At 37.2% G+C, this 16,250-nt stretch overlaps 1 protein-coding gene across 9 annotated transcripts in view; it reads right to left on the bottom strand.

Moving 5' to 3' along the window:
• LOC112659462 (membrane-spanning 4-domains subfamily A member 12-like) overlaps window positions 1-16,250 on the bottom strand; it is a 123,681-nt gene that overhangs the window by 76,810 nt on the left and 30,621 nt on the right. The window contains exons 5-6 of one of the 9 annotated variants that reach the window (XM_025445906.1): window positions 14,012-14,129; window positions 11,007-11,198 (exon numbers count right to left, since the gene is read on the bottom strand). The exons of the other annotated variants lie outside the window; for them this stretch is intronic. Of the exons in view, the coding sequence (XP_025301691.1) occupies window positions 14,022-14,129 (108 nt within the window). The 3' untranslated portion in view covers window positions 11,007-11,198; window positions 14,012-14,021. Of the gene's footprint in view, window positions 1-11,006; window positions 11,199-14,011; window positions 14,130-16,250 lie in introns of those variants that run through there. 9 annotated transcript variants of the gene reach the window in all.

Raw genomic sequence — 16,250 nt, forward strand, 5'->3', positions numbered from 1 at the left:
TTCACTTTTACATATTTCAGTGTGTGTTCTAATAGTTAAAGAGTTTTTTTTAAAAATAATATCCCCACTAAATCCAATAAAATTAACAATAGTTTCTTGAAAATATCTAATACCTAATCCATCCTAAAATTTACTGGTTGTCTTAAAAATGTCTGTAGTTTAGTTTGAATCATTATTCAAATCAGTTCCACTTATTGCATTTGGTTGCTTTATGTATTAATTCTTTTAAAAACTTGCAGTTTTCTTCCTTTTTAAAATGCTATATGTTTACTGAAAAAAAAATAGTAGATAAATCATTGGGCCCTTATAATTTCCCACATTCTGAATTTATCTAGTTGCTTCTTTATGGTGTCATTTAACTTGTTTCTCTATTCTTCATATTTCCTGTAGCCTAGTAGTCATATGCAGAGGCTTCATTAGATTTAGGTTCACATTTTCTGGCAAAATTCTGGATAGTTGGAGCTATATACTCCCTTTGCATAACCATGACACTTGAGTGACTGGTTGTCTTGCTTTAGTGATAAAAATTGAACTATAAATTAGGTTTTGTCTTGATTTACCCACTCTATATTTGCTCATCAATTTTTCTTCTAATGAATTTTAGAATCTATTGATGATATTTAATTAGATCCATACCATTGGAGAGTCCATAATCATGGCTTTCTTAATCATATTATTTCTTCTTAATTTAGTGTTTGATATTTTTTTCAAAAGAATAAATTCCCTTGAGGAATTATTTGATTCTTCAAAAATAGTTTGTATTAGAAAGTCAAATAGTTTGTATAAGCCATTTAAAATGGCATAGTAAGGAGCTCCAAAAATCCACTTTTTCATAAAAGCAATGAAGACATTGGAAATATTTGTCAAAATCAACTTTTCAGATTCTGGAAATTAATCAAAGGCTTGCAGCAATCTGAGAAGTGTTTATTCAAGAAAAATGTCTGACTTTTGGTAATAGTCTTTTTGGTATTTTAACTTATCCTATTTCCACTCCCAAATTCCTGGTAGCCTTTAAAAATTTCAGAATGATGGTAACTGTGAAAAACAGCAGCCAAATAACCATTGGAGAGGGCAGAACAGATTCAGAATCCTCCCAAAAGACCTCCTCCCATAAAACTTCCACTATTGATCAGTATGGCAACTCCCAGAAAAGTCCTATTCATAGGGCTTATCTTTTTTTTGACTTGACCCAGAGCTTACTCAATGAGAAAATCCCTATTCCAGGGTGTTTATGAAACCAATACGTGGCTTTTTAAAAACTGCCAATTCCAGCTACCTGGAAGCAATATAAGTAACAATATCAGCAAAACAGACTGGATGAAAAACTAAAAACTGAAAATCTAGGACACTTAAAGTTCTGACATATACCTTGATGTCTAGTAGGCCTCATGAATGTGCAGGGTTGTGCACATGGCAAGGAAGGACCTAAAAAAAGCTCTAATCTCTGGCTGACCTTGAGGCTGTGTGTGAACAGGAAGTAAATGCTAAGGCAGAGTATTAACCTCCCAAAATATTGAAGGCATTCTCTAACAACATACAGATCCTTTTAGTAAGGAGTGGAAAACTTGTAGTTCAAGCAACTAACATATATCTCATTCCAATCATCATCAGCTGGTCACTAAGTTAAGTAGAAACATTACACTTGACAACCACAGACTTTGCAAAATTAGTCCAGGAAAGCCACTAAACAAATAGCAACAGCAAATACCAGAACTCTGACAAAAATTCTCAGGATCTAATTTCCAAATTTGTCTCATTCTATTGTTTAGAATGTTTAGTTTTCAACAAAAGAATTATGAGACATACAAAGAAACAGGAATATATGTGCCATAGATAGGGGAAAAAGGCAATAATAGAAAGTGTTCCTCAGGGTGATAAGCCTAATAGACAAAGACTTAAATCAGCTATTGTGAAAATATTCAAAGAACTAAAGAAGACTATATTTAAAGGATAAAAGAAAAATATAAGAATAACTCATGAAATAGAGACTATCAATAAAGACTCTGAAATTATAAAAACAGAACCAAATAGAAACTCTGGAGTGGAAAATACAATAAATTGAAATGAAAAATTCCTTGGAAAAGCTCAACAGCAAATTTGAGTGGGCAGAAGAAAGAATTAGAAAACTTGACGCTAGGTTAATTGAAATTATCTACTCTGATGAAGAGAAACAAAACAATACAGAAAAATGAACAGTCTCAGTGATCTGTATATCATCCAGTATACCAGGATAGGCATAAAGAGAAAATGAGAAGGAGAAGAGAGAGAGAAAGGGCATGAGGATTTACCCCAAAGATATAGATGCAATGAAACGCTGGGACACCTGCACCCCGATGTTTCTAGCAGCAATGTCCACAATAGCCAAACTATGGAAGGAGCCTCAGTGTCCATCGAAAGATGAATGGATAAAGAAGATGTGGTTTATGTATACAATGGAGTATTACTCAGCCATTAGAAATGACAAATACCCACCATTTGCTTCGATGTGGATGGACCTGGAGGGTATGATGCTGACTGACATAAGTCAATCAGAGAAGGACAAACATTATATGTTCTCATTCATTTGGTGAATATAAATAATAATGAAAGGGAATAGAAGGGAAGGGAGAAGAAATGGGTAGGAAATATCAGAAAGGGAGACAGAACATAAAGACTCCTAACTCTGGGAAACGAACTAGGGGTGGTGGAAGGGGAGGAGGGCGGGGGGTAGGGGTGAATGGGTGATGGGCTCTGAGGGGGGCACTTGATGGGATGAGCACTGGGTGTTATTCTGTATGTTGGCAAATTTAACACCAATAAAAAATAAATTTATTATTTAAAAAAAAGAATACTTGAATGGCCAAAAATTTCCAAGTTTGATGAAAAATATTCATCCTAGAAGCTTGTGCTTCAATTCCAGGTAGAGTAAACATAAGGGATCCATATCTAAACACATCTAAGTCAAAATGTTGAAAGCCATCACTGAAAGAGAATATTGAAAGTAGCAAGAGAAAAACATGTTCAAGAAATTTTCAGTAAGATCTTTATGATCTGACTTATCATAAAACATAAACCCAAAAAACATCTGACTTATCATAAACCATGGAGGTCAGTAGACAATGGAATGGTAGCTTCCAGGTACTGAAAGGAACAGGATATGAAAATGAATTCTATAGGGGGGCAGGGCAAGATGGCAGAAGAATAGGGGTCCTCAACTCACCTGGTCCCACCAACTTAACCTAGATAACTTTCAAATCACCCTGAACACCTACGTATTTGGGCCTGAGATTTAAAGAGAGAACAGCCAGAACGCTACAGAGAGAAGGGTTTTCACTTCTTGCAAGGTAGGAAGCTGGAAAAAAATAAAATAAAAAAGAATCAAGTGGAAGAGGGGCACTGCTAGGAGCCAGACTAAAGCCAGGCAGGGAAAGCCTCCAGGACAGGAAGGGCCAGGCCCAGAGAAGCAGGAACTTTAAAACCCCGCACTGGGGATCCCTGGGTGGCGCAGCGGTTTGGCGCCTGCCTTTGGACCAGGGCGCGATCCTGGAGACCCGGGATCGAATCCCACATCGGGCTCCCGGTGCATGGAGCCTGCTTCTCCCTCTGCCTGTGTCTCTGCCTCTCTCTCTCTCTCTCTATCATAAATAAATAAAAATTAAAAAAAAAAAAACTCCGCACTGGATTCTTCCCAGATGGAAAAGTGCTTAGCAGGGAAATCGGGTAGAATCACAGGAGGGGCAGTGAAACCTCCAGTTTTCCGGAGTCACTAATAGAGGAAGTGTGCCCAGGGGTAAAGCCCACCACAAACTGTGGGCCCATGTCAGTAACGGGCTGGAGCGTGCACTTGGTGGGGCATCTGGGAGAAGCCAGTCTGTTGAGTGGTGGCTCCTGCCTTTGGGAGTCATGCACCCCGGGAGCACGATTCAAGCAGCACAGGGCCGCGGATCCCAGGGCGCTGAGCAGACACAACCTGTGATCCTGCACTCCTCCTGGGACAGGTAGAAGCAGGGAGGGCACAGGACAGTGAGGACTCTCCTGCCACCGGGTGCCCCAAAGCTGTGCAGACCAGCGCACCCACACCTGCCTGTGGAGCATCTAAACCAGTGTGGACTGGGAAACTGCATCAGTTACTAGCGGGAAGCTAACTCCAGGACTGGAAACTTGACCGCTGCCATTGTTGTCGTTCCTCTTTGTTTCACCTTGTGCCCAGGAGAGGTGGGGCTGCCAGGGAACAGAGGCCTCACAGGACAAACAACTCCCACTGGGCTCGGGACCGGCAGGGGGCGGGGCATCTCTCCCCAGGCAAACACACCTGAAAATCAGCACAGCAGACCCCTCCCCAGAATACCAACTTGAAGAACAGGAGAAGAGCAAGTTCTTGACCAAGTAGTGCTGGAAAGCTCTAGAGGAAGTCAGAGGGATTTATAGTATATAGAACTGGAGGGTATCCCTCCCTTTCTTTCCCCTTTTTTCTGGTACAGCTCATTTTTATATCAGACTAAAAATTTCTACTATTTTTTTCCTCTTTTCCCACCTTAACTACAATATTTAACCACCTCTTCATTTTTAAGATTCCTTTTTGACTTTCATATTAATACAATTACATGTCTTAGTTATATTTTCCACTTCTAGATTCCCTTCAACATACTAAATTCAATTTTGGGAGATATACGAGATAGGTTTTTTGTTTTGTGTTTTTTGTTTCTCTACCCCATCTTGTTCTACAATGGCAGAAGTTAATACTTTCTAAAACATGACCAGCATGCACACAGAACCAAGAGGTATACTGTGCTGGTTCATTCTGTGAGGTTATATTCTCTCTTCATTCCCATTCTACCCCCCTCTTTTATCTCGTTTATATTTTGGTGGTCAATGTTGGGGCTTTCTACAAGTATTGCTGGTTAATACAAATTTGGGACTGAGCATCTTCTAATATACAGAATTTAATACACTCAGAACCAAGAGGATCACCCTCTAGGATATTGCAGGTAGACTACATTCTCCCTCCACTACAACTACTTAAACACCACCATTTCCCAGTACCCACCACCACTTTTTCTTTTTTATTTCCTCTTTACTTTGTCTTTTTTTCTCTTCTTTTTTCTTTTTTTCTTCTTCTTTGGTATTCTTGGCCTTTTATTTTTTACTACTTTGTTTTAAGATGTGTTTTTCACTTTAGTGGTCCTTTTGTTTTATTTTGTTCTGATGTTTGATTTCATTTTCTGGACTCTGACATCATCAGAATCATCTAGAATGAAATTTACTTCCATCATGGTTGATATTCTTGACTCACCCCTCTCATACAGCCACTCACACTGAGCAAAATGACTAGAAGGAAGAACTCACCACAAAAGAATGAATCAGAAACAGTACTCTCTGCCACAGAGTTACAGAGTTTGGATTACAATTTGATGTCAGAAAGCCAAATCAGAAGCACAATGATAAAGCTACTGGTGGCTCTGGAAAAAAGCATAAAGGATTCAAGAGACTTCATGAATGCAGAATTTAGATCTAATCAGGCCAAAATTAAAAATTAACTACATGAGATGCAATTGAAACTGGAAGTCCTAGTGATGAGGGTTAAGGAAGTGGAAGAAAGAGTGAATGACATAGAAGACAAGTTCATGGCAAGGAAGGAAGCTGAGGAAAAAAGAGAAAAAACAATTAAAAGACCATGAGGAAAGGTTAAGGGCAATAAATGATAGCCTCAGAAAGAAGGATCTACATATAATTGGGGTTCCAGAAAGCATCAAGAGGGACAGAGGGACAGAAAGCATATTTGAGCAAATCATAGCTGAGAACTTCCCTAATTTGGAGAGGGAAACATGTATTCAGATCCAGGAGATAGAGAGGTACCCCCCAAAATCGTTAAAAACTGTTGAACAACTCGACATTTAATAGTGAAACTTGCAAATTCCAAAGATAAAGAGAAAATCCTTAAACCAGCGAGAGATAAGAGACCCCTAAGTTATGTGGGGAGAAATATTAAATTAACATCAGACCTCTCCACAGAGACCCACAGGCCATAAAGGGTTGGCAGGATATATTCAGGGTCCTAAATGAGAAGGACATGCAGCCAAGAATACTTTATCCAGCAAGGCTCTCATTCAGAATAGAAGGAGAGATAATGATCTTCCATGATAGGCAGAAGCTGAAAGAACATGTGACCACCAATCAAGCTCTGCAGGAAATATTAAGGGGGACCCTGTAAAAGAAAGAGAAAGCTCAAAGAATAATCCATAAAAACAGGGACTGAATAGGCAATACAGTGACACTAAATTCATATCTTTCAATAGTTGTACTAAACGTGAATGGGCTAAATGATCCTATCAAAAGACACAGGGTTTTGGATTGGATAAAAAAGCATGACCCATCTATTTGCTGTCTACAAGAGATCTAAGGACACCTCCAGCCTGAAATGAAAGATTGGAGAACCATTTACCATTCAAATGGTCCTCATAAGTAAGCTGGGGTAGCAAGCCTCATATCAGATACATTCAAGTTTATCCCAAAGACCCTAGGAAGAGATAAAGAGGGACACTATATTATACCTAAAGGGTCTATCCAACAAGAAGACCTAACAATCATGAATGTTGATGCCTTGAATGTGGGAGCTGCCAAGCATATCAATTAATAACCAAAGTAAAGACATACTTAAATAATAATACTAATAGCAAGAGACTTCAACACAGAACTCTCTGCAAATGACAGATCTCTAAGCACAACATCACCAAAGAAACAAGTGCTTTAGATAATACACTGGACCAGATGAATTTCACAGATATGTACAGAATTTGCATCTGAACGCAATTGAATACACATTCTTCTCCAGTGCACATGGAGCTTTCTCCAGAATAAACCCCATACTGGGTCACAAATCAGGCCTCAACTGATACCAAAAGATTGGGATTGTCCCCTGCATATTTTCACACCACAATGCTTTGAAACTAGAACTCAATCACAAGAAGAAAATTGGAAGAAACTCAAATATATGGAGGTTAAAAAGCATCCTACTAAAAGATGAAGGGGTCAACCAGGAAATTAGGGATAATTAAAAAGATTCATGAAAACTAATGAGAATGAAGATACAGCCATTCATAATCTTTGGGTTACGGCAAAAGTGGTCCCAAGAGGGGAATACATCATAATACAAGCATTCCTTAAAAAATTGGAAAAAACTATATACACAAGCTAACCTTGCATCTAAAGAATGGGAGAAAGAACAGCAAATAAAATCTATACCAAGCAGAGGAAGAAAGATAATAAAGATTCAAATAGAACTCAATGAAATAGAGACCTGAAGAACTAGAATAGGTCAACAAAACCAGGAGTTGGTTCTTTGAAAGAATTTAAGATAGATAAACCATTAGCCATAATTATTAAAAAGAAAAGAGAAACGGCTCAAATTAATAAAATCAGGTATGAAAGAAGAGAGATCATAACCAATACCAAAGAAATACAAACGATTTAAAAAACGTATTATGAACAGCTAAATGCCAATAAATTAGGCAATCTAGAAAAAATTGATGCATTTCTGGAAAACCACAAATTACCAAAACTGGAACAGAAGGAAATAGAAAACCTGAACAAGTCAATAACCAGGGAGGAAATTGAAGCAGTCATCAAAAACCTCCCAAGACAAAAGTCCAGGGCCAGATTGCTTCGCAGGGGAAATGTATCAAAAGTATAAAAAAGAAACAATAGCTATTCTACTAAAGCTGTTTGAAAGATATAAAGGGATGGAATTCTTCCAAACTCGTTTTATGAGGCCAGCATCACCTTAATTCCCAAACCAAAGATCCCACCAAAAAGGAGAATTATAGACCAATATCCCTGATGAATACAGATGCAAAAATTCTCAACAAGATACTAGCCAATAGGATCCAAGTACATTAAGAGGATTATTCACCATGACCAAGAGGGATTTATTTATCCCCGGGATGCAAGGCTGGTTCAACACTTGTAAGGCAATCAATGTGATAGATCATATCAACAAGAGAAAAAAACAAGAACCATATGATCTTCTCCATAGATTCAAAGAAAGCATTTGACAAAATACAGCATCTATTCCTGATCAAAACTCTTCAGAGTGTGAGGTAGAGGGAGTATTCCTCAGCATCTTAAAAGCCATCTACCAAAGCCCATAGCAAATACCATTCTCAATGGTGAAAAACTGAGCCTTTCTCCTAAGAACAGGAAGACAACAGGGATGTCCACTCTCACCACTGCTATTCAACATAGTACTAGAAGTCCTAGCCTCAGCAATCAGGCAAATAAAATAAATAAAAGGCATTCAAATTGTCAAAGAAGTCAAACTCTCCCTCTTCACTGATGACATGATACTGTACATCTACTGTACATGGAAAACCCAAAAGACTCCACCCCAAGATTGCTGGAACTCATACAGTAATTTAGGAATGTGGCAGGATACAAAATCAATGCTCAGAAACCAGTGGCATTTCTATACACTAACAATGAGACTCAAGAAGGAGGAATTAGGAAGACAATCCCATTTACAATTGCACACAGAGGCATAAGATACCTAGGAATAAACCTAACCAAAGAGGTAAAGGATCTATACCTAAAAAAAAAGAATACTTCTGAAAGAAATTGAGGAAGACACAAGAGTTGGAAAAATATTCCATGCTCAGGGATTGGAAGAATAAATGTTGTGAAAAAGTCTATGCTGCCCATGGCAATTTACATATTCAATGCAATCCATATCAAAATACCATGGACTTTCTTCAGAGAATTGGAACAAATCATCCTAAGATTTGTGTGGAATCAGAAAAGATCCTGAATAGCCAGAAAGAAAACCAGAGCTGGGGGCATCATAATGCCAGATTTCAAGTTGTACTACAAAGCTGTGATCATCAATACAGTGTGGAACTGGCACAAAAACAGACACATAGATCAATGGAACAGAATAGAGAACCCAGAAATGGGCACTCAACTCTATGGCCAACTAATATTTGACAAAGTAGGAAAGAATATCCACTGGAAAAAGGACAGTCTCTTCAATAAATGGTTTTGGGAAAATTGGACATCCACATGCAGAAGAATGAAATTGGACCATTCTCTTACACTATACACAAAGATAAACACAAAATGAATGAGAGATCTAAACGTGAGACAAGAATCCATCAAAATCCTAGAGGAGAACACAGGCAACACCCTTTTTGAGCCTGGCTACAGTAACTTCTTGCAAAATACATCTATGAAGGCAAGGGAAACCAAAGCAAAAATGAACTATTGGGACTTAATCAAGATACAAAGCTTCTGTACAGCAAAAGAAACAGTCAACAAAACTAAAAGACAACTTACAGAATGGGAGAAGATATTTACAAGTGACATATCAGATAAAGGGCTAATATTGAAGATCTATGAAGAACTTATTAAACTCAACAGCCAAGAAACAAACAATCCAATCATGAAATGGGCAAAAGACATGAACAGAAATTTCACCAAAGAAGACATACACATGGCCAACAAGCACATGAGAATATGCTCCGCATCACTTGCTATCAGGGAAATACAATTCAAACCACAATGAGATACCACCTCACACCAGTGAGAATGGGGAAATTTAGCAAGACAGGAAACAACAAATGTTGGAGAGGATGTGGAGAAAAGGGAACCCTCTTGCACTGCTGGTGGGAATATGAACTAGTGTAGCCACTCTGGAAAACTGTGTGGAGTTTCCTCAAAGAGTTAAAAATAGAGCTACCTTATGATTCAGCAATTGCACTGCTGGGGATTTACCCCGAAGATACAGATGCAGTGAAACGCCAAGACATCTGCATCCCAATGTTCAGAGAAGCAATGCCCACAATAGCCAAACTGTGGAAGGAGCTCAGTGGTCATCGAAAGATGAATGGATGAGGAAGATTTGGTCTATATATACAATGGAATATTACTCAGCCATTAGAAATGATGAATGCCCACCATTTGCTTCAACGTGGATAGAACTGGAGGGTATTATACTGAGTGAAGTAAGTAAATCAGAGAAGGACAAACATTATATGGTTTCGCTCAGAGAAGGAGAAACATATGGTTTCACTCATTCAGGGAATATAAAAACATTGTGAAAAGGATCATAGTGGAAAAGGAAAGAAAATGAGTGGGAAAAATCGGAGATGGTGACAAAACATGAGAGATTCCTATCTCTGGGAAATGAACAAATGAAGGTGGAAGGGGAGGTGGGTAGGGGGATGGGGTGATTGGGTGAGGGGTACTGTCCATTCATCTTTCCATGGACACTGAGGCTCCTTCCACAGTTTGGCTATTGTGGACATTGCTGCTATTTTATTTAAATGACAATTGTATAAAGCAATAATTAAGAGGAGGGAGAATATCTCAACTTATTCTATAAAGCCAGTATTATCCTGATACTAAAACCAGGCAAAGGCATTATAAAAAAAGAAAATTAAAGACAAATATGCCTTATGAATACATACACAGATCTCAACAAAACAAATCCAGCAACATATAGAGAGGATTATAAACTATGATGAAGAGACATTCCTAGCAATGTAAGATTAGTTTGATGTCTGAAAAATCAATCAGTATAATACACCTGTTTGTGATCAAACATACTGTGGGCAAAAAAATGTAACATTTTGGGAGTTGGACTTTCCAGAAAAACTAAAATCCAGGAGACATTCATTTGTGTAGTTTCAATAACATAAAGATATTTTAAATTATAATATGCTTTTCTCTACCCTAGGTAAGCTATGCAAATTTTAGCAACATCCGGTAAGAAAAAATCTTAGAATTTGTGTTTCAAGCTAATCTGTTGAGTAACCTTCAAAGATACTGGGACAACCTTTTATAATTTATGCTAATTTCCTTTTCACAATGAATTGATTTCCTTGAGTCAACATTAACATATTATTCTATAAAATTAGATCTAAATCCCACTCCAGAAACATGTACCTGTTTTTAGAATTTCTCTTGTATGGGAAAATCTCTGACCAGATTCAACTTGAGATAATTTATGCACATCACTCCACACAGAAGAAAAATCATATTTATCAATTTAAATTTTTTATTAATGAAATGGGGGAAATGAAATACTGAGGTGGACTTAATTAAAATGCATTTTCCAAGAAGCCTCTTGAACGAAATGAAGTTCTTCATTCATCACTAAACTTTCCTCCTTGACTGAGGTCATAATGGTTCTTTAATATGTAGGAAAAAGATCCCCTTCTGCCATGTACCTGAGGTAAGTTGGATATTAGTAAATTGAATCATTAATATACTCTATAATAAAGTACTGCATGATTTTGAGTAGAATTTTTGAAGGAATGCTAACTGGAAATTTCTCTTCCTTGAGATTTAAAAATTAAACCATGTGCTTCTGCTGTTTTTAAAAAGGTTTCCTTCCTTCCTCCTTCCTTCCCTTTCTCCTTATCTTCATTTTCTTTCTCCCTTCCTTCCTTTTTGTTCTTTTAGGTTGATAAACAAAAACAATGCTAGGAATCAGTAGATAGATTCCTAAATACAGATTGATCAAGTAAGAACATATAGCTTTCTACTCAAACTAAGTTGCATTATTTAGTATACTGTTAAATACTTATCAGTTTAAATTCTCTCTTACTGAGCAAAAAACTATGCATTCCTATATGGTCAATTCATGCTTTTTCTCTTTCAATTTATTCATTGGAGAATTATGAATTTGATGTGGGTGTGTGTCTGTTTACCCTCCTTTTGGTTAGAACCAGAATTTTTTTAATTCTTATTTTGAATGCTTTTAGATAGAACTAAAAGGATTCTCATTTTACTGCTCCCTATTTTATGGCTTCCAATTATATTACTTGGCCATCATTTTCTAGTCTCACAAACTTGACTTTTTAACTTTTTTTTTTTTTTTTTTTTTTTGGCCTGGGCCTTAATCTCCTTGGGCTGCTATTCTGTCCTTTTACTCTTCCAGCTATATATCTACAGTTTTTCCATGGGCAACAGCATTTATACCTCCAGCTTGTAAATTTATAGCAATCCTAATGCTGAATCCTCATCCTAGACCACTCTAGCTCTAGGCTTATATTTATAGTTTCTTACTAGAGGTTTTGACCTAGATGATCCCAAAGCATTTCCAATAAATATATCTCGAACTGAATTTATCATTTCACCACAAAATTCTTTCCTTGTTTTCTTTCCATTTAAGAGCTCAAACCATTACCCAGATGTCCTGGACAGATTGCTGAGAAGCACTCTCAAATGGAAAAAAAATCTGACAATCCTTTTGATATGATATAAATGTACATCTGTCCTTTTTTCTCCAACTCCCAAAATTAAAATTAAGTCAAGCATAACTTATAACATTAGAGTTTGATATTATACCACAACATTCATTTCTGTAATAATTTAGACTCAATCTACTTTCTTGGCTCTTATTTTCCACCACTGGCCCCCAAAGATTGTGCTCCATATTCATTAATTTACTTACCATTCAATAAATATGCCTCCTTTATTTTATCATCTTAATCTGCAGATTGCTTTGCTTAACTAATATCTATTTTGAATTAATGTGATAAAACTATTAGGCATAGATATGGGATTATCAGAAAAAAATTTCCCTTTGGATATTCCACTTTCTCTTGATACTCAGAGGCTAAATCTCCATTTGTGCTGCTAAAAGGCACTTCCTTTTGAGAATATGTGAGTAAGATGTCATTCCATAGAAATTAAGGTATTGACATCTGGATCACTGATTGCCTTTCAATAAATTTTCTGTACAGTTTCCCTCCTCATTGATATTTTTGAGATCCTAATAAACATGTTGCTTGAGGAAGTTTTCCCATATTCTAGTGTTCTATAATTTCCATCATCATACATTCTACATGTAACACTTTCACTTAGCAATAAAAACTAATAGTCCTGGGTATAGCTTTCAAAGCTGGGACGTTCATATCCATATCATTCTTACCTCATCTCATAGCTTAGTTCAAAGACTTCCTTGGGCTTCTTCAGTTTTTTTCACGTTATTTGGGCAATTTGTATTTCCATTCTTTTATCAGAGCAATGGTTGACCTGATCTCAGTCATTTGTACTTTAGTATGATTGTTTCAATGCCTATCCTTAGCAGATGCTTGAAGTAGAGGGTAATATTATCTGGTTTCAATGCTTCATCCTAGTACATATGAAGTCTTAGAGCCAGGAATATTTGAATACGAGATCTGTGAGTATCTCCCTCCTGCTTTTCTCTCAATTTTTTTTCCTACTTCTGCTCCAAGACCCCCAGGTCCTAGGCATTCTGATTCTTACTTGTCATTTCCTAAGTCTCCCTATATATCTGGTCTAGAATTTACAGACAAGACACTATCTCCTCCACATTAACTTTGTGATCCTTCTGAGTTGTTCTTATGGTTGCACTGATCATTAAGCCTGGACCTTTGGTATGGGCATTTGGAGGAAAGGGAAGATGTATCTTTTGACAAAGTACTCAGATTCAGTGATGTTGAGGTCAGTTGGAGATAAAGTTTTTCTTTAGACCTGAAATATCAGATGTGGAGGAAGTGAGAAAGTGGCTTTACTGAAAATAGTGTTTACCATCTTTTCCAACTTATCAGTTACCTCAAAATCATGGTTTCTGAAAACACTAAAGATTCTGCACTTTGATACCCAACATGTTTTCTCAAACTTTGAAAATTATGAAACTTCAGCATTCCCAAATTCCTGTGTCTGGTAACACCCTTCACAAAGTTCTTTTGTTTTCAGTGGAAATGTCTGTTGAACTAAACAGACTCAAGCCAGCAAACCATCTATCTTCTATCCTGTTCCCTCATGAGATGTGAACCTAAAAATATTATTTAATAAGGAACACTTTTGTCAAGGGCAAATTATTTACCCTCAATTGCAGAGAAACCCATGTAATCCACAGTAGTCCAGTGTTTTCAGCTCCCTATAACATAGCTTACAGATGACACTAAATTCTTATCAAAACCTTCATTCAGTTCTTTAAAAAGAGTTCATTATAAAAGCCAATATCCTCTAATTCACCAAGGGAATTAGATGTGGATGAGATACTCACCACATCTTTATTATCTGTGATATTTTGCTTTGTATCCCCAATGGATCACTGTACACGTCAAAAACAACTCCAAGAAGGTGAATAGGAACAAGTATTCTGAAAGCATTTTACCACTTCTCTGTTTCCAAAAATAAGATATACATTCCTTATAGATCTTTATATACTAAACTTTAGAATAATAGAATACTTTAGAATAATAATAAAGGAATTGCACAACTATAGGAAGATGAAAAGAAAAAGAGAAAAACGACCCAATATATCTCCATCCCCTAAAGCTGTGGGTACTTATATATGCTTTTTTCTTGATCATAATGATAGCTGATAATTTTGAGGATGAGTATAAGCTGACAGATTTCTGCCGAATGGCTAATAAGAATCATCAATTGTGTTTTCCTGTGTGTTGTGGATAAGTCAGCAAATTTTCACGGAGGCCAAAGGAGAAGATGGAACTGAGACACTCTTGAGGTCCAGTGTTACAGAACTTATTTAACAGACAAATGTTCAGAAGTAGGCCTGTTTTAGGAAAGGGCCCTATAGAGAAACATACAGTGAAGGAAAAAAAGGTTTGGCTTTGTGACTCAGGTTCAACAGAAGGGCTTATGTATCCTATGGGAAAGTGGTTTCCTCCTGGGATTGTGCCTCTGACTATAAGCCCCAGTAGACCTATAACCTTGCAGGATAGTGGGATAGTTACAGGATAGGATACTAGAAGCCTGAAGCACCCAAAGCATTTGTGACAAGGCCACCATGGGCTCCTGGGACCAGTTTTCAATCCTGACACCATTTAATGGTAACTGAAGCCATGGCAGTGAAATCATGGGTATTCTGGTAGACTACTGAGATGCTCTAGGATTCTATGAACTAGAGGTTTGGAGTCGATATTGAATCTTTGGTTCTCAGTGTTCTTGAATAATGCGAGAGGGTCCATAGGAAAAGGGCTTCAGGAGGAAGATCTTAGATTTCTTGCTAATGTGAACTTTGGTGGCTCAAGAGGTGAGTTGGAAAAATGAAAGAATCAAGATTATATTTGCACTCCAACCCAGTAAAATGAGACATTCCTGTTATACTTATATAACCTTAAGCAATATCTGGAGGTTTATATTTAAGTTTTACTTTAAGATATCCTTCAAGGTATGTGTCATAAAATATTAGCATTCATTGCAGTTGTACAATGGTTCTTCAATGTGTCATTTATCTCATTTCTGTTAGGGCTCAATTTTGTGTAGTAAAATAATTTGAAATTTAGACCATTTTTAAATTAGAATGAATGTTTTGCAAGTAAATAGCTCTGGCCATGAGCAAGTAGCTTAACATTTCTTAGCTTCTTTCTTTAATTGAGTCAGAGATATAAATCATTCCCTGAGGAAGTTTGTAATCTCACTTGCTATAAAATCACAAGTGATGTAGAAATAAAAAAAAATCGGATCCCTGGGTGGCGCAGCGGTTTGGCGCCTGCCTTTGGCCCAGGGCGCGATCCTGGAGACCCGGGATCAAATCCCACATCGGGCTCCCGGTGCATGGAGCCTGCTTCTCCCTCTGCCTATGTCTCTGCCTCTCTCTCTCTCTCTCTCTCTCTCTCTGTGACTATCATAGATAAATAAAAAAATAAGAAAACAAAAAATCAGCAAAATGCATATCAACATATGTTTTGGAACAAGCTAATTAACCAAGAGTTTGAGATATTGAAGTAAGGAGAGCTTGCTGTATTAGGATAAGAATTTAAAAACAAGCAACATCCAATGGTCTCAATTAGAAACTGAGAAAGAAAAGTTGGCTTCTAGGTCTTGGTCAAAGGCCCAGCTCTTTTGTCATCTGTCATGTTTTGGGTAGTAGAACAGAAAGATACGAATCCACAGAAAAGGCTTTAGAATTTATGGTTTTAATCTCCACCCAACTTGCTTAGCACTAATTCCAAACTCCTTGTCCTCCTTTCCATATGAAAAAACATATATAGTTAAGTGCACAAATATCTATAGTTCCACATGGATGGAAACACAGATACATACAGATACTGAAACACAAACACAGACACACATAGATCCACTGACAGACTGACACACATAAACACATAAACAGACTCACATAGACCTACTGACAGATAGAATGATACAAAGTAGGCAATTAAAAAATGTCCATATAGAATATCACTTAGCCATTAGAAATGATGACTACCCACCATTTGCTTCATGGATGGAATTGGAGGGTATCATGCTGAGTGAAGTAAGTCGATTGGAGGACA

This window comes from Canis lupus, chromosome 18 (assembly GCF_003254725.2).
Source record: "Canis lupus dingo isolate Sandy chromosome 18, ASM325472v2, whole genome shotgun sequence".
Classification (NCBI taxonomy): domain Eukaryota; kingdom Metazoa; phylum Chordata; class Mammalia; order Carnivora; family Canidae; genus Canis; species Canis lupus.